Source organism: Dromaius novaehollandiae, chromosome 9 (genome assembly GCF_036370855.1).
Source record: "Dromaius novaehollandiae isolate bDroNov1 chromosome 9, bDroNov1.hap1, whole genome shotgun sequence".
NCBI lineage: Eukaryota > Metazoa > Chordata > Aves > Casuariiformes > Dromaiidae > Dromaius > Dromaius novaehollandiae.
In genome coordinates, this window is record NC_088106.1 from 12,335,304 (window position 1) to 12,360,203 (window position 24,900).

General features: G+C 65.0%; 3 protein-coding genes across 3 annotated transcripts; all 3 read right to left on the reverse strand.

Moving 5' to 3' along the window:
- Nucleotides 1–4,383: 4,383 nt before the first annotated feature.
- CHRNG (cholinergic receptor nicotinic gamma subunit) lies at nt 4,384–9,381 on the reverse strand. Its single transcript, XM_064517168.1, has 12 exons — nt 9,339–9,381; nt 8,658–8,797; nt 8,350–8,394; nt 8,016–8,125; nt 7,750–7,905; nt 7,376–7,473; nt 6,342–6,545; nt 5,898–6,012; nt 5,506–5,620; nt 4,978–5,185; nt 4,732–4,865; nt 4,384–4,625 (listed from the first exon to the last, which is right to left on the reverse strand). Exons 1-12 carry the CDS (start codon nt 9,379–9,381, stop codon nt 4,461–4,463), a joined length of 1,533 nt encoding a protein of 510 aa, XP_064373238.1. The 3' UTR covers nt 4,384–4,460.
- A 1,198-nt stretch (nt 9,382–10,579) lies between these two features.
- On the reverse strand, nt 10,580–15,493 carry CHRND (cholinergic receptor nicotinic delta subunit). Its single transcript, XM_026094833.2, has 12 exons — nt 15,309–15,493; nt 14,451–14,596; nt 14,230–14,274; nt 13,895–14,004; nt 13,558–13,713; nt 13,014–13,129; nt 12,489–12,689; nt 11,910–12,021; nt 11,656–11,770; nt 11,177–11,378; nt 10,933–11,051; nt 10,580–10,825 (listed from the first exon to the last, which is right to left on the reverse strand). The coding sequence occupies exons 1-12, from the start codon at nt 15,358–15,360 to the stop codon at nt 10,643–10,645; spliced, it is 1,557 nt and encodes a 518-aa protein (XP_025950618.1). The 5' UTR covers nt 15,361–15,493; the 3' UTR covers nt 10,580–10,642.
- An 861-nt stretch (nt 15,494–16,354) lies between these two features.
- On the reverse strand, nt 16,355–24,411 carry PRSS56 (serine protease 56). The gene is made up of 16 exons (XM_064516724.1): nt 23,845–24,411; nt 22,895–23,056; nt 21,962–22,162; nt 20,972–21,025; nt 20,461–20,650; nt 20,274–20,382; nt 20,035–20,194; nt 19,774–19,916; nt 19,527–19,686; nt 19,226–19,414; nt 18,988–19,149; nt 18,761–18,833; nt 18,336–18,498; nt 17,500–17,854; nt 17,062–17,168; nt 16,355–16,854 (listed from the first exon to the last, which is right to left on the reverse strand). The coding sequence occupies exons 1-16, from the start codon at nt 24,005–24,007 to the stop codon at nt 16,681–16,683; spliced, it is 2,565 nt and encodes an 854-aa protein (XP_064372794.1). The 5' UTR covers nt 24,008–24,411; the 3' UTR covers nt 16,355–16,680.
- Nucleotides 24,412–24,900: the final 489 nt, after the last annotated feature.

Sequence of the window (24,900 nt, forward strand, 5' to 3'; positions counted from 1 at the left end):
CCACATTATTGGAGTCCAGACTGAAAGCAGCCAGGACAGTCTGACACATTCACAGCCCTCTGACGGGCTCGTTTTCCCTCATCCCATTGGGGATGTCAGTCCTAGGGCATCTCTAGAAATGTCCAGCACGGTGAGTGATTACTAACTGCTCCCCATGGTCAGGCAGTTTGTGCCTGCTGGCGGGTGGCTGGGCAGGGTGGCAGGGCACAGCTTCCCTCGCTGTAGCATCCCTCTTCATGATTCTTGAGACCTCACTGCCCCATTCCTCTCCTTGCCACTTGTTTGCCACCAGCTTTCAACCAAATGCTCTATTACAGGCACGGTTTGTTTTTCCTGCTGTGATCAGGTACTACTATGGCTGCTACTTAAAATTCTTTTTAAATACAGCTCTCCCCTGCTGCTCTCTGATATTTGTTAGGGGGATTTAGTTGTAATTACATTTTGGCAATCTAAGCAAAAATAGCTTGCAAGGCAAGACTGAAATACTAGCTGCAGGCTCCTTTTATCCACAGCGCGTTTAGCTTCTTGCAGATGACATCACTTAGGACTTTAGTCCTGTTGTTGTGCCCAGCTGTGCGTCATGTCCACCTCTGCTATTTCATGTTCTCACCCACTTTTCCCCTCTGATGCCTTGCATCTAAGCTGGTGCAGATGAGTGCAGGCTTGCTATTAAATCTGAAAATGCTGTGGTCCTGCTGTGTTCACCTTTAAGTGCTCCTTGTGAGTGAGCTGTGGAAGAGCCCTTCCATGGAGGACTGTTCCTGTCTTCCTGCTGCTGTGGTTGGGATTCAGAGCCCTCAGCACTGCTTCCTCTTGTTCTGTTTGAGGGGAGCGAGCTGTCTGGGTTATGGAGCTTGTCCTCTTTAATGCTATGACTTTTCTTGAGGTCAGAAGAAAAATGGTGTTTGATCAGTGCAAAGCATGAGGTTTAGTGCCTTCCTGGGGCTGGAGAAGGATGGAACAAGACTGTTTTTTGAGCAGGGCTTTTGGGTGGTGGTTTACTGTGTCCTGCTAATGAGGGTGATGAAAAGATGGCTGTGGGCTGTTCTGGGAGGGGAGAGGGCCTCTGTCATGCCCTAGAGAAAGGTTTCAGATCCTTTTCCTTCAGGAAGCAAGCCTGGATCCACTGGAGCCCCAAATCTACTGTGAGTCATGACCTGCCCTGCTCCACCTGTCCTGAAGGCTTTGCCCACCCTTAAACTTGCTCAAATCCCTGCCTAGCAGCCTCAGGGAAACCAGCAGAGCTTTAAACTCTTTTTGGCTCTAGCATCCAGCCCTAGGGCATTTCTTTCCCCAGGGGATCCTGGCTGAGTCAGGCTGGTGAGTCCTGGGTGCCTGTGGTTACTGCTGGCCAAACTTTGGCTGCTGATGGCTAGGTTGGGCTTGGCCAGGGGGTTCATGGAGTGATGGTCATGGTGCTGTGGGTGTATCTGAGCTGGCAGGAGATCTGCCACCCAGCCCAGGCAGACAGAGTCACCAGTTTTGAGAGGGGAGCAGGGGGGGATGATTGCAGGGGCTGTTGTCCCCTGTTAGCACTCCTCAATGTGAGGTGGGTACACAGGGACTTATGCCAGGATGGGATGACTTTTCTCACTGCAGCTCACCCTGCCTCTCTCCAGCACCCTTCCAGCTCCAGTTGGAGCGACCTGCAAGGCGGTCCCCTCTCCCTGGTTCCTGTAGGATGCATCTATTACCCAAGACCCATGGCATCCTGGCCAAAGCTTTTGTTGTCTTGTCTGTGGTGCGATGATAAACCCTGAGGTCTTTGGAGGGCAGGTAAAATCACTTCGAGGTGGTGGAGCACATGGTTTCTTAGCATGCCCACAAATGGGGGCTCCTGCTGGGCTGGAAGAGCTTTCCAATTGTGTGGTATGGATGTGCCAACGACTTTGCTTGTCCGCAAGAAGATGAACTTCTACAGAGGGAGAAGAAGTGGGGGGGCAGTCTCTGGCCCTGTTTAGAGTCATCATCCCCTGATAGTGGGGTGTGGGGGAACCAGGAATCAATGGGAAATGGCTGGGCAAAAGCAGCTTGGAGCTGATTGATTCTGCATCTAGTGCCCTTTTCGGGGGGGGGAACCCAGGGTCTGTGAACATGCCCTGTGCTACCCACTGTCTGTGTGCACATGAGCGGCTGGGGCATTTCCAGTGCCTTCCTGGCACCCAGCCCCCTCCTGATGGGCACCCTGGGCCTGCGGCCCCAGGATTGCAGTGTGGTGGGAGGTAGCCTAACTTATGACTGGAGGGGGAACCTGCCTTCCTGGGCTTGGGGCTGTGGGCAGGGGTCCCAGGCTATGCCACCCACATGGAAGGCATGGGAGCTGCTCCCTCCACCCCCGAGAAACTCATGGTCCATTTTGCTATCCTCACAGAACCCTGGTTATCTCTTACAGATACTGGGGCTGCCTGTGTGGGATGTGACCTGGGCAGTGGGGCAGGAGGTACCACCTCTGTCAGGGCACTGGGTGCTTGGCCAGCTCCTCTGCACACCCATGCCCAGGTAGGTGGGCACCATCTCTGCCCTCTCTGAGGCACTGACCTGGAGCAGCAGGGCTGGTGGCCCAGGTGCCCTGGATCCACATGGTCTCTGCACTGTGGGCATCATGTCTTGCAGAGACGGGGTAGGAAAAGTCACCTTGCAGAGAGCAAGGAGCTGGGTGGTATGGCCAGAGACATGGCTCCTGGCCGCAACCAGGAGCATCCGAGAGGGGATGGCTTGGCTGCTGTTTGCTTCTCCCCTCTTTCCTTGCCTGTGGTGCCTCGGCTCTGGCAGACAGTGCTCAGGAGCTGGTTGCTGGCAGTAAAGACTCTCATCCTCTCCCAGCAGCAGCTGAGGCACTGAGATGGAGATGCAGCACATCCCAGAGCTGAATGCAGGCAGTGTGAGCTGGACTGCAGAGGTGCAGGCACAGGCAGCTGGCCTCCACTGTGGGGTAAAGCAGAGGGGGGGACTGCTGTGCTGGGACCCTCACCCCAATGCGGGCTGTGTCCCAGGCACGTGGCCAAGCCAGGAGCGACTTGTCCGCTCCATGGCTCCATCCCCCAGCCCGAGGGGGCAAGTTTAGGGGGTGGAGAGCTGCGATGCCCAGTAACCTTCAGCAGCAACCACCATCATCTCACCCCACAGTGTAGGTTCCTGGGGGTCCTGTGTCAGCTCTGCGGAGGTCAGAGTGCCAGGCAAGCCCTGTGCTGCCCACCACCCTGGCAGTGCCAGCCAAGACCACTGTGGGTCACAGTTGGGGCTGTTTGCAGCCTTCCTCCTGCCATGTAGCAAGAACCACTTGGTGCCCAGCAAACCCTGGCCCAGGCCTGTGGGCTACTAGTAACCCCCTTCACTCCCCTCAGTGGCACACCCCACAAAATGAGGCAATCTCCCTGCATCACTCAGCTCTGGCAGTGATGTGCACTGGGGCAGTGCTGCCTGGAGCTTGGGGTGCAGGGTGATGTCATCAGGCACCAGCCAAGGGATGTGGTCCCTCCTACCTGGGCAGTAAAGCACCATGGCTGCAGTCAGCTGGTCTGGCAGCCCCTCAGCCTCCCTGCCCTGCCCGCAGAGCCCCGCTGCCCGCTGGCACTCCTCTGCTGACCTCCTGCATCTCCCCCACCAGGCAGGACAAAGCTGGGGGGTGCTGGGCCCAGAGATCAGTGAGGGGCATGGGGGGACACAGCATTGCTGGGGGGAAAGTACCCATCCCTGAGGCCCAGGCTCTTCCCCACCCCAAGCCACTTGCCTGAGCTCACCGGGCAGCTGCCCCTGGGAGCTGTGACTGGGGGTCTTCGAGCTGGCAGGGGATAAATGAGGGAGGAATTATCTGCCCTACATCCCATCTGTGGCTCTGCTGCTGCCCTGGGATTGGGTTGTATCCATGATTCCTGCCCCACCATTGTCATGGCAAGGGATAGCGGGGGCCACATTTGCCTTGGGGTTGAATCTGTGATTGTGTATCTGGGGAATGTGGCCCTCGCTGCCAGCGCTGGTGCACTGCCCACCAGATGCCTGACTCGGCTCTTGTTCGCCCCTTGTTCCATCTCGCAGCATCCTCGTGGGGTGCTGGGGAAGGGTGGCAGGCGTGCACGGTGCCTGTCCTCAGCCATGTGCCAGCCCTTCGTGTATGCAGGGGAAACAGTCTGGCTGCGCGAGAGGGATGACCCAAGCAGGGCTGATCGGTGGGCATGCAGCAAAGACACCACATAGGTCCATGAGAGCACCACGGGGTTTACTTCCACGTTCAGCACAAGCATGGCCACCCCACACTCCGCCCTTCTGTACCACCACCGCTGCTGGGAGCCCTGTGACCTCCAGCTCCTCCCAGTGCTGTGTGTGGCACCAGGAGCTGCTGTGCCTGCAGAGATCTCAGCTGGGCAGGCTGGTCTGCAGGTGCCCAGCCCCTGGCATTGGTTGTGGGCTCCTCCTCGGACAGTCCCCACAGCGGGAGGGCTGGCAGGCACATGCGGGCATCACTATGGCAGGTACTTTTTGGGATCACCAGGGAAGGGCAGGGCGGGTGCTTGGTTGAAGCGAGCCATGAGGAAGATGCCAATGGTGCCACACACAAAGAGGGAGGCCATGATGAAGAAGCAGACGCGGTCGATCACCCGCCCCACCAAGATCCACTCTTCATTCTCCTGCAGGAGGCACAGGGAGTGGTGAGGGGCTGCCGGGGGTGTCCCCCACATGGCAGCGTGGTGCTGGCCCTGGATGCCCTCCCGAGCTGCCCCATCCCCAACTCACACTGCTGAAATCGTTCTGCTCCCGGGTGGCGTTGGCGATGTGGTTGCAGGCGTCCACGCAGGCGCGGATCTCAGGGCCTGCCTCCTCCAGGCTGTGGCAGAAATCTTGGGCAGAGCCACTCTCCAGGCCACGTCCTGCAGGCAGGAGGGACAGCCCAGCAGTCACCAGCAGGTGCCCAGGTAGCTTGGAGCATTGGCTGGCCTGGCAGGAAGATGCCAGCCTGCCCCGGGCACCTGGGGCACTCACCAATCTTTTCCAGCACGGTTTTCATCAGCCCATCCCTCTCCTTCTGCTTTTCGAAGAGCAGCTCAGTGCGGGCTTTCCAGAGCATGTACTCGTCGGCTTTCACCATGAGCCCCAGGGAGCTGCGCCTGCGGGCGGCCTGCGGGGACCCCGCCGCCTCCTCGCGCCGCATGTGCATGCCCAGGTAGCGGGGCAGGTGGTGCAGGCACACCTGGGCACAGTGTCACCCACGGGGCCAGCAGGCAGGGACCTCACCCCCCTCTGCTTCCCGAGTCACCCGGTGGGTGCGATCAGGTGCCCCCCACATTGCCCAGGGCATCCCCATGTGCTAGTGGGATGCCAGGCTATGTGTCCTTGGTAATGGCCTGGTGGCTCAGTGTGGTCCCTTGGGGACATCTAGGGCCCCTCTTTTGCCAGGACTTGCTCTCAGACTAAGGCGCGCCACCACCCTGCTCCATGAGGGGGACCACCCTCTGTCCTCAGATACCCACCCTGCCCCATGAATAAGAGGGCTGGGATAGAGGCAGGTACCTGGCGCACTCTCTGGGACATGGAGTGAGTGTTGGGCGTTCTCAGCGAGACGTTGAGGACGATGACGGCATTCACCACAATCACCACAGTCACCACCATGAGGAAGGTCAGGTACCTGGAATGGGGCATGGGGCCACGCTAGCTGTGGGGCTGTTGGGGCCTCAAGCTGTGGGCATGCAACACCTGGCTTGGTGTCCTCCCAAGGTGGAAATTCAGAGTCCAACCAACAGTGGGACATGGGCATTTGGTAGCCTTGTACCAGCCCTATGTGTGGAGGGATGGGACGTGGCTGCCTGTGTCCCCTACTCTGCTGCCCCTTGCTCGGGGGGGGGGGGGGGGGCTGGCAGGGCCGGCACCCCATCCCTGTGTGGGTGCTGGCGTCCGTCACTTACTTCCCAATGAGGGGCACAGCCTGGGACGTCTCAGGCACCTTCTGGGCAATGAGGAAGAGGAAGACGGTCTGGGCCAAGAGGACGTTGATGGAGACGGTGCATTTCTGCCCTCCCGCTGTTGAGGAGGGGCAAAGGCAGAAGTTGGCCCAGGGCAGTGGTGCAGGCATGGCCCTCCTTTGGCAAAGGGCCTGCCCCGACCCCAGCCCCAAAGCTGAACCAGCCAAATCCTGATACAGAAGTTTAACCCTGAGGTATCTGGAAATTCATCCCCCCCACCCAAATATTGCAGGATGAGAGGGGCACCTGCATGCCCAGCCACACCAGCAGTGGGAGTGAGATGGCACGGGCGATCCCCAAATGCGAGGGGACTGATGGCCTTTCCTCACCCAGTGCTGCCTCCCTTGCCCACACAGTGCCCACCGTGGGCATGGCGCCAGCATGTACCTTTGGCAGGCAGAAAGTAGACCAGCACAGCCATGGAGGAGATGAGGACGCAGGGCACAATGATGTTGATGATGTAGAAGAGTGGCTTGCGTTGGATGATGAGGTAGAAGACAACCTGCTGGTACTGGATGTCATCTGGGGTGAAGTGCCCTGCGTTGATGATCTTCCGAGCGGGACGGTGCTTTATGGCCCATTCGCCGTTCTCTGCCATGCAGCGGTGCTGCGTGAGTCCCCGTGCCGCGCTGGGGGCTGCTGGCCCCTGTCCCAGTGCCAGGAGGAGGGCAAGCCTGGTGCTCGATATGGGCACCACGTTGGGCATGGCTCAGGGCTGGTTTGGGGAATGGGGCTAGAGCCATTTCGGGGAGGCAGAGGAGGGAGATGAGCACGGAGCAGTGGGCCAGGGTACCAGGGCATAATATCCTTGAAAGAGTTAAGAAGGGGCAGCTGGGCACCCACAGGGCACGTTGGGCACCGCGGGGTTGGGGGCTCCCAGGGCAAGATGCCCACGGGGCTGGGAGTCCCCCCGGCGCCTCACTGCCAGGGAGCCACAGGGGGAAGTCGAGCACGACACTTGATTACGGCGCGTTGTTTCCCCCCCACTGTCAGCGGGAGCAATAGATTTTTCCCAATCAAGATCACTGCTCGGGCCAGTAATGAAAAAATAAATCTCGCTGCCCGAAAAGCATTTTGTTCCTTCAATATGCAATTAAAATGTGATGGAAAACGTCATCGTTTGGCCGTGACAGCTACATTCCCAGCATCAATCAAGCTCCCAGGAGCAGCGCTCTCTGGGAGAGATTGCCAGGCGGTGAGAGCCCGAGACAGGGGGGTTAGCAAAACAAATCTCACCCGCATTCCCGCTTTGACTAATAACTTAAGTGCCGGTGTAATGGCAAGAGCTGCTAATAGCTCCCTGCAGCCCTACTTTTGGCAGCCACCAACCTCACCCCAGGCCTGCTCCATGCCCACCACACCGGGATGCTCTTCCTCGTGCCGCGGAGGTGGCCCGACCTGGTGCCCGGCAGTGGCGTTACCTGTGAAAGCCTCGGGGTCGATGGCGATCCACTCCACCGTCCGGCCGTCCTCCTCCGTCAGCAGCAGGTTGATTTCGTTGGCGCTGTAGGTCTGGGACCTGGGGAGGGATGAGGGGTGGCTGAGGCTGGTGCCAGCAGGGTATGCACCGTGCCGCCCCGGGAAAGGGGGCCGGCAGGGTCCTGGAGCCCACCCATGGCCCCAGCTCAGCCACGGTGCCCTGTGCAGCCGATGGACCATGGGATGCCAGGGACTTGTCAGTGGTGCTTGCCCGCCCCAGGGCTCGTTGCAGGATTCGGGGGTGGGGGGGGGGGTGCATGCTGTCCTTTTCCTCGTGTCCCAGCAAGATCTTCCACATCGCCCGCCCCATGCTCACTGGAAGACCAGGGTGCAGTTCTGCCAGTCGAAGGGGAAGTAGGTGACATGGATGGCGCAGGAGCTGCGGTAGATGGCAGGGGGCAGCCAGTAGATGCAGCCATCGGGGGACACCAGCACGTTGGTGTAGAGGGTGATTTCGAATGTCCCGTCGATGCTGGGCAGAAAGGGCAGGATCAGTCCCAAACCATGTCCCCCACAGCCCACCAGCTCCAGCACGGGGAAATGCCCCCAGCACCTGCTGCAGGGAGCCCTGCCCAGCCTCACTTGTTCTCCAGGACAACGTCGGGCAGCCAGACCATGGTGGAGGGCACCCGCAGCAGCTCGATGTTGTCATACTTCTTGGGGTCCCACCGCAGGCGGTAATCACACCATTGCTGGGGTAAGGGGAGCAGACGGGGGGGGTCACTGAGCCCCTCTTGGCCTCTCTCACCCACTCCGGGCTAGGAGCACTCGTAAGCCTCCCAGCCCGTGCTGCCCCCTGCAGCTGGGGGGCACCCATGAAAGGGGGTTTCAGTGCCAGCCTGCTATGGGGTGCCACCCTGAGGGGCAAGGTGGCCTGGGGCTCCTGCCCGGGGACAGGCACCACCTCAGGCCTCACCATCTCGATCCAGACGTTGGTGGTGAGGGTCTCCTCCCGCTCATTCTGGGAAGGAAGAGGGGAGACAGCAGCATTAGCACCCTGCCCACCTCTGCCCCATGGTCACCTGCTGCCCCCTGGCACGGGGGCAAAGGCAAAGCCTCTCCCATGCAGTGCCCGGATGCCGGGGCTCCTCTGCAGCATCACCCCAGCACCCCGGTGGCACAGGATGGGGCCATGGTGGCCCCGGGCACCCGCCTTGGGGTGGCCCTGCTCTCATAAAGGGTGGCTGGTGCAGGCAGCAGGGGCTGGTGCAGGGGGTATCTCACCAGGGAGATGAGGTTGGTGAGGGTGAGCTTGAGGGTGACATTGATGAGCTGGTCTCCACGCAGTGCTGGGCGCAGGTGGCGGTTGTAGTTGGCCATGAGGTCCTGGAGCAGCTTCTCCTCCTGGTTCCTGCAGCTCACGCCTGGGGAGGGTACGCACTGTGGGGCACCCCGGGGTGGAGGCACGGGGGCACTCGCAGGGCTACCTGGAGTCTGCTATCCCCAGGAGGTGCTGGCATGGCTGGGGGGGTGTCGTGGTGTGTGTGTGTGTGTGTGTGTGTGTGTGTGTGTGTGTGTGTGTGGCTACATGTGTGCACAGATGCCCAAGTGTGCCTGACGGCGTGCATCGGTGTCCCGGTGTGCAAGCATGCGTGTGTGGGAGCGGCCGTGCACGTGCAGCGTATGAGCGCAGCGCCGGTGTGCTTGCACACCCATGGGCGTGGGAGTCTGTGCCTCAGCGGTGCTGTGCACCCGCGTACAACCCCACACACCCCAGGGACCCCACCGGGGCAGGACACAGGGGCTGCAGGCTGTCGGCACAGGGACCACCCCCCCCCCCCAGGGTGGCGGTGCACATCGCTGTGCGCCCCGGGCGACAAACCCCCAAGAACTGCCCAGGCCGAGGGAAAGGGGGAAGACTGGGTGCCCCCTCCGGGCCTCTCCCCCAGGGTGGGCACCCCTTACCTGCCAGGGCGCAGAGGGCCAGGAGGAGACCGGGGCAGCGCATGGCGGGGGCCGCAGAGTGGCAGGGCCTCGGCTCCGCTCGGCGCCCGCACAGAGCTATTCTGGGCCTGGCGCCTGGGCGGCCTGGACAGCCCAGCTGTCCTCACCGCCCTCAGCTGTTCCCAAAAACAATGCGGGCCGGGGCGGGACAGGCAGGGGCCAGACCCCCGCAACCCCCCGACTGGCTGATGCCAGTTTGCTGGAAAGCGCCTGGTGACACCTTGTGCCCCGGGGGGGGGGGGGGGGGGGGGTGTTGGTATCTGCTGCAGGGCTGGGAGGCAAATGTTCTCTGTACCTCAGTTTCCCCATCCCCCAAGCAGAGGGGTGCATCTCCCCGCCGCACGCCTGTGGGACCGGCGGAAAGCCCTGCACCCATGGGTCACGGAAAAGAGGCAGGTGCTGCGAATGCCTCAGCAGTGCCCTGTGCCTCCCAGCGGTGCCTATTTGCCCCCCGGTTCAGGCAGAGCCCAGGGAGTGATGCCCATCTGGGTAGTGCTGGTGGGAGAGGGGGCTGCGCCCCCCTGAGCACCTCCCTCTGGGGCAGGAGTTCAAATCCCACCAGAGCCTGTGAGAGGGAGGTGGATTCCTGGCTCGGCGGAGAGGATGTGACAGCTGTCCCAGGCCACCGCCAGTGGGGGGACGTCAGCCATGCCTGTTGTAACCGGAGCCCTGGCCTCCTGCTGCCAAGTTGGGGACAGAAACACTCCCATCCCCTCCAGCCTGGCGCTGCGGGATGGGGCATGCCGGGAGGGAGATGCTGGTGCCTCTGGGCTGGGAGAGGAGGGTCTCGTTTCCCTGGCGGGCATGGGGATGGGACGTGGCACTGATGGCACTTCTCCGACTGGCTGGGTTGGCAGGTGTCATGTGGGGGGCTTGTCCCCTTTTCCAGCCCTTCCTGGCACAAGTGCTTGATCCACTGCACTACCCAGGGCTGCTGCTGCTGTGCCCTGAAGGGAAACTCCACTTCCCCCTTCACTGACCACAGCTGAGGACCCCCATGCTCAGGACACCTAACACTGCAGATGGGGCATGGTGGGTGCCCAGCACCCACCCTTTCCCTGGGCACCCTCCGGACCTGGCATTGCCCTCCCCAGTGTGTGCGTGGTGTGCTTAGGGGAGCCCTGTGCCCAGGGACACCGAGAGCAGCCACCAACTCAGCCCCCTGTGGCAAGAAAAGCTCAGCTTTATTTTCCCAGCTGGCAACACCACACCAAGGCAGCTGAGTGGGAAGGGCAGTTTCCCCCCCCACCACCCTCCCCCCCACCCTAGATGTAGCGCTTGTTCTTTTCGCAGTAGTCGTAGGGGTCTCCGGCGAAGGGCAGCGGCGGCGGGTGGTTGTAGATGCCCATGAGGAAGATCCAGAGGGTGCCCACCACCAGCATGGGCGTGATGAGGAAGAGGCAGAGCCGGTCCACGGTGCGGGCCACGCGGTACCAGTTGTCCTTCTCCTAGGGAAGGTGGGCAGCGGATGGCACGGCAGGCATGGGGAGTCCCCATAAGCAAGGAGGGAGAAGCTGTGGGCATCATCTGCCCCCGCTGTGCCCACGGCACCCACCTCGTTGTAGCTGTTCTTCTCCCGCATGTGCTGCACGATGAAGTTGGCGCTGTCGACGGCCGGCTTCAGCTGCTCGTAGACCTGGTCGTGGCCAGCATCTGTGCCAGGCAGTGCCAAGCCTGGGGGCATGGGAGCCATGAGATAGGTCCCCGGGACAAGGCGCTCCAAAAGGTGGCCCCAAAGGGGAGGTGACCCTTGCTGGGCACCCTGGCTCTGCCACCCCCAATGCCCCCCCAGTCCTCACAGGCAGGGGTGATGCGGCTGGCCAGCCCGTGCCGCTCCGACTGCTTCTCGAACATGAGCTCGCTGCGGGACTTGACGCTGAAGTACTCCTCTGCCTTGGCGATGTAGCCGGCTGAGCTGCAGCGCCGGATGCGTGGGGCACCCGCTGGGCTCTCGGCTGGCTGCGACATGTGCAGCAGACGGGGCAGGGTCTCCAGGAAGACCTGGGACACAGGACCAAGGCGTCACAGCTGGGCATGGCACCCAGTGCCATGCTGACCCTGGGGTGGGCACCTCGTCCTCACCCTCCAGCCCCAACCAGGTGTGCAGCAGAAGACACCGAGCCCTTTGTGGTGGTGCAGATGGGGGACTCTGATGCTGTGCCAGGGCAGTGATGCCCCATACCCTCCATGGGGCATGGTGCCACCCCTGCTGCTTCACCCACCAAGCCTGCTAATCCATGGCTATTCTTCCTCAGGGGCACCCCAGCACCCCACTCACCTCTTTGACCCAGTCAGACATGATGTGGGTGCTGGGAGTGCGGAAATGGAAGTTGAGTACCACAACGCAGATCACCACCACAGCTGTCACCAGCAGCATGATGAAAAGCAGGTACCTGGGGGGGGGGGGGACAGACCACTCAGCCCTGTTCTCCTCCACTACAGGGCTGGCATCACCATTGGAGGTGGGCACAGACAGAGTCACCCTCTGCCACCCCTCAGGCTCCAAGATGCCAGGTGGTGGCCAGGACTCACTTGCCGATGAGGGGGATGGCGTGGGAGGTGGCAGGCAGGCGCTGGGAGACAAGCAGGAGAAAGACGGACTGGGCCAGGAGCACAGAGATCACCAGCGTCATCTTCTCACCACCTGGAGAGCAGGTGAGCTCAGGGCAATCCCTGCCTCTGGTCCCCCTCCCAGTCACCCCAGTGCCGTGATCCCTCCCAGTGTCCCCTGTGCTGGGATACCCTCCCAGTGTCCCACCCCAGGATACAGTGCCCCGTGTAGGGTGCTCTGGTTTAGGGGTGCCCTACATGGGGTATCCTGTGCCCTGCTCAGGGTGTCCCCTGCCAAGGTGTCCATCCAGGATGATGGGTTCCTCATCCCTTGTCTGGGGTGTCCTGGTGCCAGGGTGCCCCTGAGGTGTCCCTGTGCCAGGGTGCCTTGTGCTGGGTGTTGGGATGTCCCTATGCCCCAAAGCCTTGTGTGGGTTATGGGGGTGTCCCAGTGCCCTGTGTGGGGTGTCCCCATGTCCCAGGGTCCAGTGCAGGTGTGGGATGTGGGGTGCCCCATGGGGTGTCCCCGTGCCCAGCACAGGTGCCGAGGGGCTCGCTCACTGTCGGCAGGCAAGTAGAAGACGAGGATGACCATGAAGGCAATGAGGACGCAGGGTGTAACAATGTTGATGACGTAGAAGAGCGGCTTGCGCTTGATGATGAGGTAGAAGGTGATGTCCTGGTGCTCGCTGCTCTCGGGGGGGTTGTTGGGGTGGATGTTCTTGCGGGCTGGGCGGTGGATGATTTCCCATTCTCCGTTTTCTGCCAGGGCACACGGGATGGCAAGTGGCAGGGGGGAAACCCAGCCATGCCTGTCCTCCCCAAGCCCAGCCCACCTGGGGCCTCACCATCCTTGAGAGCAGCACCCGTCCTCCCTGCCCCACATAGGGATAGTGTCAAACCTGGCGGGATGGGTGCCAGGGCACCAAAGCCCTGCATACCAGGGTGTCCTGGTGGTGGGCTGCCCCTGTGCCCCATATGGGGCTCCCCCGTGCCCTGTACGAGGTGTCCTGGTGGTGGAGCACCCCAGAGCCCTGTACAAGGTGTCCTGCTGCCATAGGCCATGGAAGGAGGTGCATACGTTACCTGTGAAGCCTTCGGGGTCGATGATGATCCACTCCACCCGGTAATACTTGCCCGTCTCCATGTCACTCTCCTCCTTCAAGTGCATGCTGATCTCTCGAGCGTTGTATGCCAGCGAGCTGGCCCAGAGGACAGGCGGTGAGGGTCTGTGCCCACTGCCGCATCCTTGCCACCCACCTGCCCCAGCCTCTGGCATGATACCAAGGGCCCCCCTGAGCCACTCCACAGAGCCCTGCCTGGCTGCACCCGGACCTGCACCCGGGAGAGGCATCCACCCCAGGGCACACTGGGGGCTGGCACTGCCCAGATCCTCACTGCAGAGGGCACACGTGTGCAGTGACATTTTGGATGCAGTGGGAGGGGTATCTGGGCACCCCAGGGTGCAGCACCCCTACCCCGGGCTCTTCTCCTCACTCCCATAACTCAAACGTGTGCCGCTTGCTTGGGGACCAAAACTCTTTTTTGGGACTGTGCTGGCAGTGGGGGAGCCTGGTGCCCTGCTGCCCTCCTGCCTGCGCTGGCCCGGCCCCTGCCAGCCCAATGGCACCTGAATTTGAGGGTGCAATTCTGCCAGTCGAAGGGGAAGAAGTCGACGTTGATGGGGCAGGTGCTGCGGAAGATGGCGGGCGGCAGCCAGTAGACATAGCCCGTGCTGTAGACGAGCACGTTGCAGTAGTAAGCGATCTGGAAGAGCCCGTCATTGCTGCACCGAGAGAGAGCGAGGTGGGCACCAGGGCCGGCTGGCAGCGCAGGGTGGCCCCCCTTGGCATTGCGGATGGCTTGACCGCTCTGACCAAGGATGCCGGTCACCCCACCGCAGGTGGCTGGAGGTCTTGGCCAGCCCAGGGTGGGGGTGCAGAAGAGGAAACTGAGGCACAGCTCACTTGTTCTCCAGGACGATCTCTGGCAGCCACAGCATGTCCGGTGGCAGGCGAAGCACCTTGACGTCCCCAAACTCAGACTCGTTCCACTGCAGGCGGTAATCAGTCCAGCCCTGGGAGGGGCAAGCCCCATGTCACCCCTCACCACACCAGGCTGCTCCGTTCCCATGCCCCAGGGCACAGCTGATGCCCTGGTGTCCCCCTGGCCAGTGTGCCATGGCAGGGGACAGCTGCCATGGCATGCTGCGAGGCTGCTGCCCAGGGCAGGGGGCTGTGGAAGAGGGAAGCAGGCAGGAATTTGGTAGTGCCAGACCCTGGCACACGCACCCCCTACTCACATGTTCAATCCACAGGTTGGTGGTGAGTGTCTCATCCGCTTCTTTCTGCAACGACAGCACGGTGCAGTGAGATGGCAGAGCCATACAGCTCGGCATTGTCCCGGCCTGGCCACTGGGACCCCCGGGTCACTGCCAGCCAGGGCATCTGAGGGAGAGACCCTTGGGATGAGGTGAGGCTGGAGGGGCCCTGAGGTGGCAGGTGCTGCCTGCTGGGGACTCACCAGCGAGACCAGGTTGGAGAGGGTGAGGGCCAGGTAGACGTCCACGGTCTGGTCGATGGAAACGACGGGGCGCACCTCCTTGTCGTAGCCCTTCTCCTCAAAGAGGTAGTGGATAAGCCGTTCCTCCTGGTTCACGCAGAGCCCACCTGGGGGATGCAGGGTCAGGCCCTGTCCCGTCTTGGGGGGTTACTGGGCTACCCAGTGCTGCCCCATGGGGATGCTTGGCAAGGGCAGGGTGGCGTAAGGATGGGGGAACGGGAACAGACCAGGGCGCTGCCGTGCCTGTGGCATACAGGGGCACAGAGGTAGACGTGCAGGAATGCACACATGCATGGGGCATGTGGGCACATCTGGCCAGGGACATGTGGCCAGGGACACAGACATGAGCACAGACATGCAGTGACACATGGACACACAGATATTGACTCCACGTGCACAGGGACAGAAGACACGCAGGGGGACAGCCAGGGTGGCACTGTGCACGTAGATGCACACACAGAGGCACAGACACACCGGACATGGATGTAGTGGCACCATGCATGCAGACAGATGGACACACACACACACACACACACACACACACACACACACACAGGGACACACAGATGCAGTGGCACAGTGTACACACACACACACACACACACGCATGGCTCAGGCAGGGACCCGGCTCTGGCAGTACAGGCAGGATGACGGTGAAGGCGATACTCAGCCATGCAACTCTGCTGGGTGATGCACATCAGCAGGACGTGGGGGCACTTGTGCCCAGCGGGGTCCTGCCAGCATCGCCCCAGCCCTGACCCCCATCAAGGGGCCTCAGAACCCCCCCACCAACAGGGCACCCCCCAGCCCTATGCTCACCCGCCAGCACCAGTGCCCAGAGCAGGGCCAGCCGTGCCGGGAGGCTCTCCATGCGGTGCCCGTGGTGCCCTCCCGCTCCGCGCCGTGCCGGGCCCCCTGCCACCTCCCTGCGTGCTGTCAGGGGACGGATGTCCGGCTGCAGGCAGGAGAGGGGAGATGGATGGTGCCAGGTGCTGAGCGGGAAGAGGGACAAGACCGGATACCAGCTCTGGCCCCCCCTCTTCCGGCACCCCGGGGACGGAGAAGGGGAGATGGGCAGGCGCAGCTGGTGTCGGCTGGCTGGATTGCGGTGTTCACCCCACCGCCCCTTGCCCGACACCTCTCCCGTGCCTGCTCCAGGACTTGCACCGCCGAGCGCTTGGAGGAGTGAGGTCCCTTCCTGCTGCTCAGCAGGTCCAGGGACACTGCTTGGGGGTCAGTGGGCACCGAGGGGCAATGTCGGGGCCCAGGCTCTCCGAAAGCAGGGAGGCAGAGATTTTGGCACCCATCAGTGCCCAAGGGCAGGGTTTTCCTGGCTGGGCACTGTCCCATCCCACACTGGTGGGCAAGGACACGCTTGGCCCTCCACCGGGCAGGAGGTTTCACACGGGTCCCCGAAGGGGATGGCACCGCGGTGGGCACTGGTTGCTGTGCTGAGAGGCACGGGGGTGCTTCCCCACGGCCCCTTCCCATGGTGGCTCAGACCCCTGGCACCGCACAGAAGCCCAGGGCTCTCCAGCTTGGCTGGGCAGAAGGACTGGGCAGGACCCCGCAGGCGCTGGTGCCAGCCCCCTCCTGCCTGCCCAGCAGTGCCCGAGGGCTGGGGGGCCAGGACCCTTGCAGAAACCAGGACCCTTACACGACCCCCCAGGCTGGGGGGCTGGAGCACAGCATCGATGCCAGGGGGTGTAAACTGACCCGGGGGGGGGCACTGCTCATGGGGATGGGGTGACGGGAAGGGAGAGGCAGCGGGCTGCTGTGTCACGCGCAGAAAGGCCCCCCCGGCGCCTGTCCTGCTGGCACCACGCGGCACAGCACTGCCCTCAGACTCGTGAGCTACTGCAAAATAGAGCCCTTCTTTATTGAAAAATAAACCCTTTTCTGTACAAATAAATAACAGCCCGGGTGATGCTGGGGAAACCGGAGTGGGGGAAGGGTCTGGCCAAGGCAGGGCTCCCAGGGGCGAGGAGTGCTGCAATCCCTGGCCGAGATGCTCCATTGCCCTGGGGAGGTCGGGCAGTGCTGGCAGCGAGAGGGAAACCGAGGCAAGACGTGGAACAAGAGCGTGGAATTGCCTGAGCCTGGGGGCAGTGGGGCTTGGAGGACATGAGAGACCCCTGCCTCAGTCCGTGTCCCCATGCTGGCATGGTGCCCCAGGGCACAGCGAGCACCGTTAGGTTTTCAAGGCCTCGAGCGCCAAGGCCACCAGTCCGGGCATGCTGCGGGCCAGCGAGTCGCTCTCCAGGCCCACGAGGCCAGCGAAAGCCGTGGGGCGGCCCCCCACCGTGGCTCGCACCTGCGCCCGGTACAGCCCCTTGGAGTTTTTGGAGCCCAAGTCCACCAGGATCTGCGAGGAGAGGAAAACACCATGAGGCCCAGGGTGGCCGCGCTGCTGGGTGGGGGGGCACGGCGGGGTGGCACCTGGCAAGCTGCAGGGCGGGCATCGCCTGGCTCCCCAAGGGGGACTCGAACCGGCACCTGGCTGCCAGCTGAGCCCCCAGGGTTTCACAGCCGGGCGGGCAGCGGGAGAGCCAGGCTGGGACGAGGCACTCACCTCCTGGAAGGTCATGGCCAGGTCCGGCTCGGGCACCCGCAGCACCCAGGCGTACAGCTCTCGCACCGCGCTGACCCTCACCGCCGACTCATTGAGGCCGGGGCAGCCTGGAGCCCAGGGGCGGGTGGGAGGGAGACGGGGATTTTGAGGGACGGTGGAGCAGTGGCACGAGGTGCCGGGCTGTGCCGGGGCACCCTGCTGTGACCAGGAACGCCTGGGCTCTTTCCTGGCCACCTCGGTAAGCCGAGGCAATGGTAGGAGAGGACCTCCAGGGATGTGGGAGATCTGTCATGACGCACAGGCTAAGCAGCCCCGGGACCAGGGTGCAAAGCCGAGACCAGGCTTGCCACCATCCCCATGGCCAGGGGCAGCACGTGACCTGGTGCAGGTCCTTCTGGGTGTGCTGGCACCCATTCCTGCAGTGGCCGGGGTGCTTACCTCGTCCCTCACCTGCCTCCTCCTCCTCCACCCTGGCCAACGTGGGCACCAGGTCGCGTTTCTCTCTCGGGCGCCCACCCGCTGCAGACCCTGCCACGGAGAGAGGTGTGAAAACCCCAGCAGGGACGCAGTTGCCGAGCACGAAGCCGGGCAGTGAAAGCCAACCCCAGTGGCCCGTCGTCCCCAACCTGCCTGCCTCCCGGGGCTCACGGCTCGGCACAGTGGTCCCTGCCGGGTCTCCGAGCGCTTGTCGTGGCTCCGTGGCTTCAAGGTGGGTGCCGAGGCCCAGCTCTGCCCGGAGCTGGGTGAGGAAGGCTCTGCCCTGGCCCACCAGCTCCTCCACCGCCTCCTCGCCCTGCTGAAGGGGACGGAGGAGCAGAGCAGGCCATGGGGCCCCCGTGGGGCGCCCGTGGGCACTGCCCGAGGCAGAGTGCAGGACACGGCAGGACTGGTGTCTGATGGGTTTTCAGGGACGTGCGTAGCTGCCTCGTGGCCACTTTGGGTCAAAGCCAAAGCTGTGGGGTCAGATCCATGTCTGTGGGGTTGGACCGATGACTGTGGGGTTGGAAACATGACTGAGAGGTTGGACCCATGGCTACGGGGTTGGACCCAAAGCTGGCTCTGCAGTGGTTGGACTGGGAGTACTGGTTTCAGCTGGGGAGGGCAAGACGCTCCCTCCGTGGTGGTGGAGATGGGGGTGCCACCCCCATGGGTGCCAAGGAATATCAGGGCCAAGGGACATTGGGAGGGACATGGGGGACTGCATGGTCTTGGTCCCCGCTGACACCGCCACCAGAGGGGCAGGGGGTCCCCCCAGCCCATCCCTTTCCAAATACCTGCAGGAAGAGCCACGTCTCCCCAGGCAGCTGCTCCCCATCTGGGGTGGGTGCCAGAGGGCTGCCCCCTGCCATGGCCCTCAGCGCCTCCACCCAGTCCTGCAGCCGGGGCCCCACAGCCTGGAAGAGCCCGGCGAAGGGGGGCGGCCACCCGGCCCCCTGCCTGCAAGCACAGCAGGGCCAGCTCAGGCGTGTGCCTGGCATCCCCAGGTGGCATCTGTCCCCCGGGCAGTGCCACCTGCCTCAGGACCCCCCGGCAGCCCTGGGTGCTCCAGGGGGCTGTGCCCACCTCCCTCCAGATGTGCCCAGGTTAGGGGGACCCCAACGCTTTGGGCAGGCCCATGGTGATGCCCACGGGCATCTCACCCACCTCCCCAAACCCTTCAGCCCCCTGCGGCCAGCCGTGCTCTGGTTTCCCCCCTTACTTGGTGAGGGGGGTCCGGGGTCCTGGTGCACCCTCCGCCGTGGGGCTGGGCTGGCCCCCCACCACGGCTGGGCCTGTTGGGACAACAAGGAGCGGGGCAGCAAGGGGGTAGGGGAGCCCAGTGGCGGTGCCGGGGTGGGCAGCTGGCACTCAGCGTGCCCCCGGCACCGGCCTGGAAGGGACTGAGGCAGCATGGTGGCACGTCCCCAGGCGGCCCGGGGAGGGTACCTGGGGCATCCCTGCGGACGCGGGCAGGGAAGAGGTGCCTGTAGATCCTGCCCACGAGCTGGGGCAGGGCGCGGGTGAGGAAGGAGAAGTCGAGCTGATTTCGGAGGAAGTCCCCGGCCCGGCGCAGGAGATCCACCAAGGTCTGGGCGTAGGCGTGCAGCTCTGCGGGCGCAGCGGGTGAGCCGCGTCCCTGGCCGCAAACGGGCCCTAAACCCGGCGCGGGGCACCGCCGACTCACCGCACCGCCGCCTCCTGGCGCCGCACGTCTCCTCGGCGAGGCCGGCGCAGGCGGCCCGGCCCAGTGGTGCCGGGCAGGCGCCGGCGTAGAAGGCGCAGAGGCGGGCGCGCTCGGTGGGCTGCCGCTCGGGGGGCAGCTGGGCCAGCGCCAGCAGGTCGAAGCAGCTGGGCTCCCGGCTGGCGTGGGAGGCTGCGGGGGCACCGGGGCTGGCGTGAGGCACCGGCTGCTCCGCTGCCATCGCCCGCGGGTATCCCTCCCGTAGCTGTCCTGTGCCCCTCGGCCGCCTCCAGCGGGCACTCACGGTCCATCTGGAGGCTGAGCCAGTCGGTGAAGGCGGCGACGCGGGTGTAGACGCCCGGCTTGCCCCGCTCGCCGCACCCGTCTCCCCACGAGGTGATGCCGTAGAGCACGAAGCGGTGCGAGGAGGGGTCCTGGCACGCCAGCGGGCCCCCCGAGTCGCCCTGCGGGAGGGACGCCCTGTGTCGGCCGGTGTCCGGCAGCCCCGGCACCCCCGACCAGGGCTGCCCAACACCCCCCCCCGTCGTTACCTGGCAGGAGTCGATGCCGCCAGATAAGTACCCGGCGCAGAACATGGCGCTGGTGACCAGGTCCTTGCCCAGGGCGCCGCGGCACGTCTCCTGGCTGAGCAGCGGCACCCGCGCTTCCATCACCACCTCGGCCGACGGCCCCTCTGCCGGGGCGAGTCGCCCGTCACCTCGGCCTCCCGGCTTCGCCAGCACCCAGGGCCGCTGGGAAGGGGCCCCAGGGCGCAGCGCCCAGCCGAGGGGGCCGCCCCCGCGGGCACCCACCTTCATAGAGGGAGCCCCAGCCGGCGATGTAGCAGGCGGTGCCGGGGCCGGGCTCGCCAGGGCCGCTGGGCAGGCACACGGGGCTCGCGGCGGGCGACGGCGCCAGCGGCACCGCCAGCTCCAGCAGCGCCAGGTCCCCGTGAAACGTCTTGGGGTTGAACTGGAAGGAAAAGGGGTGGCATAGCGGGGAGGGGGGGGCAGCAGGGGAAGGCCCGGGGGGGGCACCCACCTCCACCTACCTTGGGGTGAGGCAGGATGCGCCGGACAGGCACGGCCCGCTCGCCCGCGTCGGGCTTGCTCAGCTCGTGGTCGCCCACCACCACTGTCCACGCCAGCTCGGTCTGGTGCCTGCCGGGGGCGGCGGGGACGTTAGCGGGGCGCGGTGGCCCACCCCGTCGCCGTGACCCCCCTCCCCCCCCGCCGTACCCGGCGAAGCAGTGGGCGGCGGTGAGGACCCAGGCGTGCCCCACCAGCACCCCGCCGCACATCAGCTCCCCGTGCAGCCGCACCGACACCAGCCAGGGCCATGCCCCCCGTGCCGCCGCGCCGCCGCCCATGATGCGTCCTCGGGGGGCCGTGGCGTTGGCGCGGGGGCCTGCTCGGCGCCCGCAGGTCCCTGCGGCGGGGGGGACACACAAAGTGGGGGTGAGGTGATGCCCCGCGCGCGGCAGGGTGGCAGGGCACGGCGGCGATGGCGGGAGACGGCGCGCGGCCCCCAGGGCTGGGGGGCAGGCCAGGCCGGGCGCGCTGTCAAGCCTCATCGTGCTCACGGAGGCGAGCGGGCGGCGGGCCGGGGGCGCCCCGCGGCCTGGCAGCTGCCGACGCTAACCTCTGCCCCCCGGCCCAGCAGGCAGCCGGGGGGCCGGGGGGCGCCCGCGGCGCCGAGGGGGTGGAGGAGGGGGGGTGGCGTGAGCGCTGCCGGGCCGCACCGGCTCACCTGGTGTCGCTGCCTCCGCCGGTGCGTCGGGGACCGGGGCAGCGGCCGCCAGCCCTGCGGGAACAGGCCGTCACGGCACGCGGGGATCCCCGCCACCATCCCCACCCCGAGTCCCCAGCGCCCCCAAATCCCCCTCACACGCCCCCAATTCCTCCCAGTGCCCATGACGTCCCCATCCCCTCAACCTCCCCATCCCACCCCAGATGTCCCTGTGAGCCCCCCCAGTGCCCCTGTCCCACCCCAGGTCCCTCCACCCTGCAATGCCCCATGCCCCAAGCCCCCCATCCCACCCCAGGTGCCCCCATCCTCCCCAATGCCCCCACCCCCCTAATCTCCTCTATCACCCCAGACTCCTCGATTGCCTGCCCCCCCAATGCCCCCATCCCACCCCAGATCCCCTCAGCCCCTCGCAATGCCCCATCCCCCCAGTATCCCACCCCAGAGTCCCCATCACCACCAATGGCCCTGTTTGCCCACTCTTCCCATCCCACCACAGTTCACCCGTCACCCTGCAATGCCCCCATCACCCCACCCTCTGTGCCTGGCCCCAGATCCCCCCATTGCCCCTGTCCCTCAATCTCCTCATCACCCCCCAATGCCTCCATCCCCCCAGTCTCCCCATCCCACCCCAGGCTGCTGTCACCACCAATGCCCCATCCTCCCCATCTCCCCTTCTCATCCCAGATCCACCACCACTAATGCCCCTGGCCCCCCAGTCTTCCCATCCCACTCCCGTTCCCCCATCACCCCTCAATGCCTCCATCCCCCCAATTTCCCCATCCCACCCCAGATCACCTCATCCTCCATCCCCCCCATGCCCTGCCATCCCCAATCTCCCCATCTTACCCCACCACTCCCTGCCCCCACCATGCTCCATTCCTCCCCCCAGGCAATGACCCGCCCACCAGGACACCCCATTTGTTGTCATAGGGCTCCCCTCTTTGGGGGGAGCCATGGGAGCCCGGAGGGGCAATGCGGGTGCCCACTCACGGCACTCCTGGAGGCGGCGGCGGCAGTGCCCGGCGCTGAGCGGGGTGCAGGCAGCCCCCTGGGCCCCCTCGGGTGGGCACAGGCGCTGGTAGGGGGCACACGCCTGGCTCAGCGCCCAGTTGCGCTGGGGCAGCTCGGGCAGCGCCTGGGCGTCGAGCAGGGCCTGGCAGCTGGGGGGCACGGCGGGGGGCACAGCTGGCGCTGTGGGACAGCGGGGCCATCGGCATCCCTCCGCCATCCTTGCCCACCTCCCACCCTGGCCATCCTGGGCTCCACTTTGGGATGGATGGGGAGGGGGGCACGGTGGGGCTCTGAGGTGGCATGTTTTGGTAGGGCCTCCAGGGTGCTGGGTCTGTTTGGGGAGGGTCTCTGGGGAACAGAGAGGGGGTCAGGCAGTGTTTGGGGAGGCTCTACAGGAGATGGGGCACTGTTTGGTTAAGGTGTGCAGGTGATATTTGGGTAGGGTCTCAAGGAGATGGGGCGGTGATTTGTTAGGGTTTCCCAGCAGCGTTTGGGTAGGGACTTGATGGTTTTTCAGCAGGTAGGGCAATGTTTGGGGAGGGTCTCTGGGGAGTCTTTTGGGAGTCTATAGGGGAGAGGGCAGTGTTTGGGTAGGGTCGTAGGGTGGTGTTTTGGTAGGGTCTCATGGGAATGGGACAGTGGTTGGGTAGGGACCCTGGGCAGTGTTTGGGCAGGGTCTCCAGGGGATGGGGTGGTATCTGGGTAGGGACCCCGGGGCGGTGTTTGGGCAGGGTCTCCAGGGGTTGGGGTGGGTTTGGGTAGGGACCCTGGGGAAGCGCTTGGGCAGGGTCTCCAGGGGATGGGGTGGGTTTGGGTAGGGACCCCAGGGTGGTGTTTGGGCAGGGTCTCCAGGGCATGGGGTGGGTTTGGGTGGGGACCCCAGGGCAGTGTGCTGCCGGGGCCATGACTCACGTGGGCAGCGGCGGGTGAGGTTGGCACAGGGTGGGAAGAGGCAGGGGGCACAGAGCCCGCAGGTGCCCCGCTGCCGCTGGTGCTCAGCCAGGGCCCCCTCCAGCGCCAGCAGGGCACTCCTCAGTGCTGCCTCCAGCACCAGCGTCCCCCGGCTCGACAGCGCTGGCAGGCGCGTGGCAGGGCGCTCAGACCCCCGGGCACCCCCAGCACCTCAGAGCGCCCCCCCAGTGCCCATGCCCCCCGCTGTGTGCTGACCTGCCCTGGGCACCAGCTGCAGCGGCACCTCCACAGCGGGTGCCAGGCTGGGGACAGCCCAGTGCAGCCCGGGCACGGACTCCAGCACCCCGCCAGCATTGCCTGGGGTGACGGGCACGGCTGTCCCCAGCACACGGGGTGGCAGCTGGGGTGGCACGGGGAGGGTGTTTTCCCGGGGCCTGTGTGTGCCCAGCTGCACAGGGTGCCCTCGTGAGCACACGTGGGTGCAAACGTGGGTGTGCAGGGGTGTCCGTGCCAGGCAGGTGCATCCATGTCCGTGCACCCATGTTTGCACATGTACCCATGCCTGTGCCTGCTGGTACCCCTCCATCGCCACTCTCCTGCTCCCAGTGCCCCCCGGCCGAGGGGCCCGTGGGGCTGGCACAGGTACCCAGGATGGGGGGAAGAGCTCACCGGGCACAGGGCACAAACCATGCCCAGCTGCAACCCCGTTTCCCCCTCACGTTCCTCGGGCAGCGCTTGCCACCCGCCTTGGGCAGCAAGGGCATCTCCCAGGGGTCGGGGAGGCTTGTCCTCTCCCAGGACAGGGACCCAGGCATCCCGCTCGCTCACCCCTCCCCAGAGAGAGAACCCCAAAGTCCTGGTTCCCGCAGCCTCGCCCCCTCCTTGGCAGCCAAAACTCTCCCGCAGAGTTTCCCCCATCCCCACGCCCCATCGCCGAGGCGGGCACTGACCTTGCAGGACGCCGGGGGGCATGGGGTAGAGAGCCGGGCCCAGCGGGGCCCCCCCCGCCAGCTGCAGCAGGTGCAGGAGAAGCAGGAGCGCCGCGGGCCGCAGGTGGGCACCGGGGCGGACGGCAGGGACAGCCGGCCCCGTCCTCTTCGCTCCTCGCTCCATCCCCGGCGGGCGAGGGGGGCGGCAGGGGGGACCCCCGAAGTGCCCGAGGCAGGCGAGGAGAGGCAGATATATACGGTGCCCCCCGGGCGGTGGGAGGAGAGAGGGGCCAGGGGAGCGCAAACAGGCGAGTTCATTAATGTCGCGCCAAGATGCCAGCTCGGGGGGGCGCGGGGGCAGCGGAGGGGGGGGGGCGCAGCCGCGGCCTCAATGCCGCCTTTGTTCGACGGGGCCTCCGGGCGGGCGGCATCAGACGGGCGCTGCGCTCCGGCGCTGCCCGCGGCCCTTGATCATTTTCACGCCAATCTCGGCCGCGCCACCCTCCCTCCTCCCCTGCCCGCTGCCCGGCCGCCCGTGCCCCCCTCGCCGGCCGCGGGCCCCGGGGAGGGGGCCAGCTGGGAGCGGGGCCGGCCAAGGCGGGGGGGCTTGGGGGGGGAGAGGAGAGGGGGCAGGAGGTGGCGTCAGGCGAGTGGGAACGCACCGGCGTTGCTCGGGGCGCGAGGGGCCTCGGGGAGGGCACGGGCTGCGCCGGGCGCTTCAAAGGCGGGCGAGCGGGCGAGAAGTGGCGAGGCAGAGATTGCGGGAAGGGGGGTGCTGGGGGGGGGGGTAGGGGTCTGGGGGGGGGGGTCGGGGGGCTCTGGTGCCATGACGCCCTGGGCTATGGGGACTCTAGGAAGTGGGGTGCCACGCAGCCGGAGAGGGTCCCCCCCCACACTTTTAGGGGTGCCCATGTCTCCCTCTTGCCCCCCTTGCCCACGTGCCCGTCCTCGGCTCCTTTTGAGGGGTGGGGGGTGCCTGGGACCCCACAGCCTCTTTGGGGACCCACGTCCCTGTTTCCCCCCTTGTTAGGGAGTGTCCGTGTGCCTGTGCCCGTCTCGGGGGCAGGAGGTGCCCAC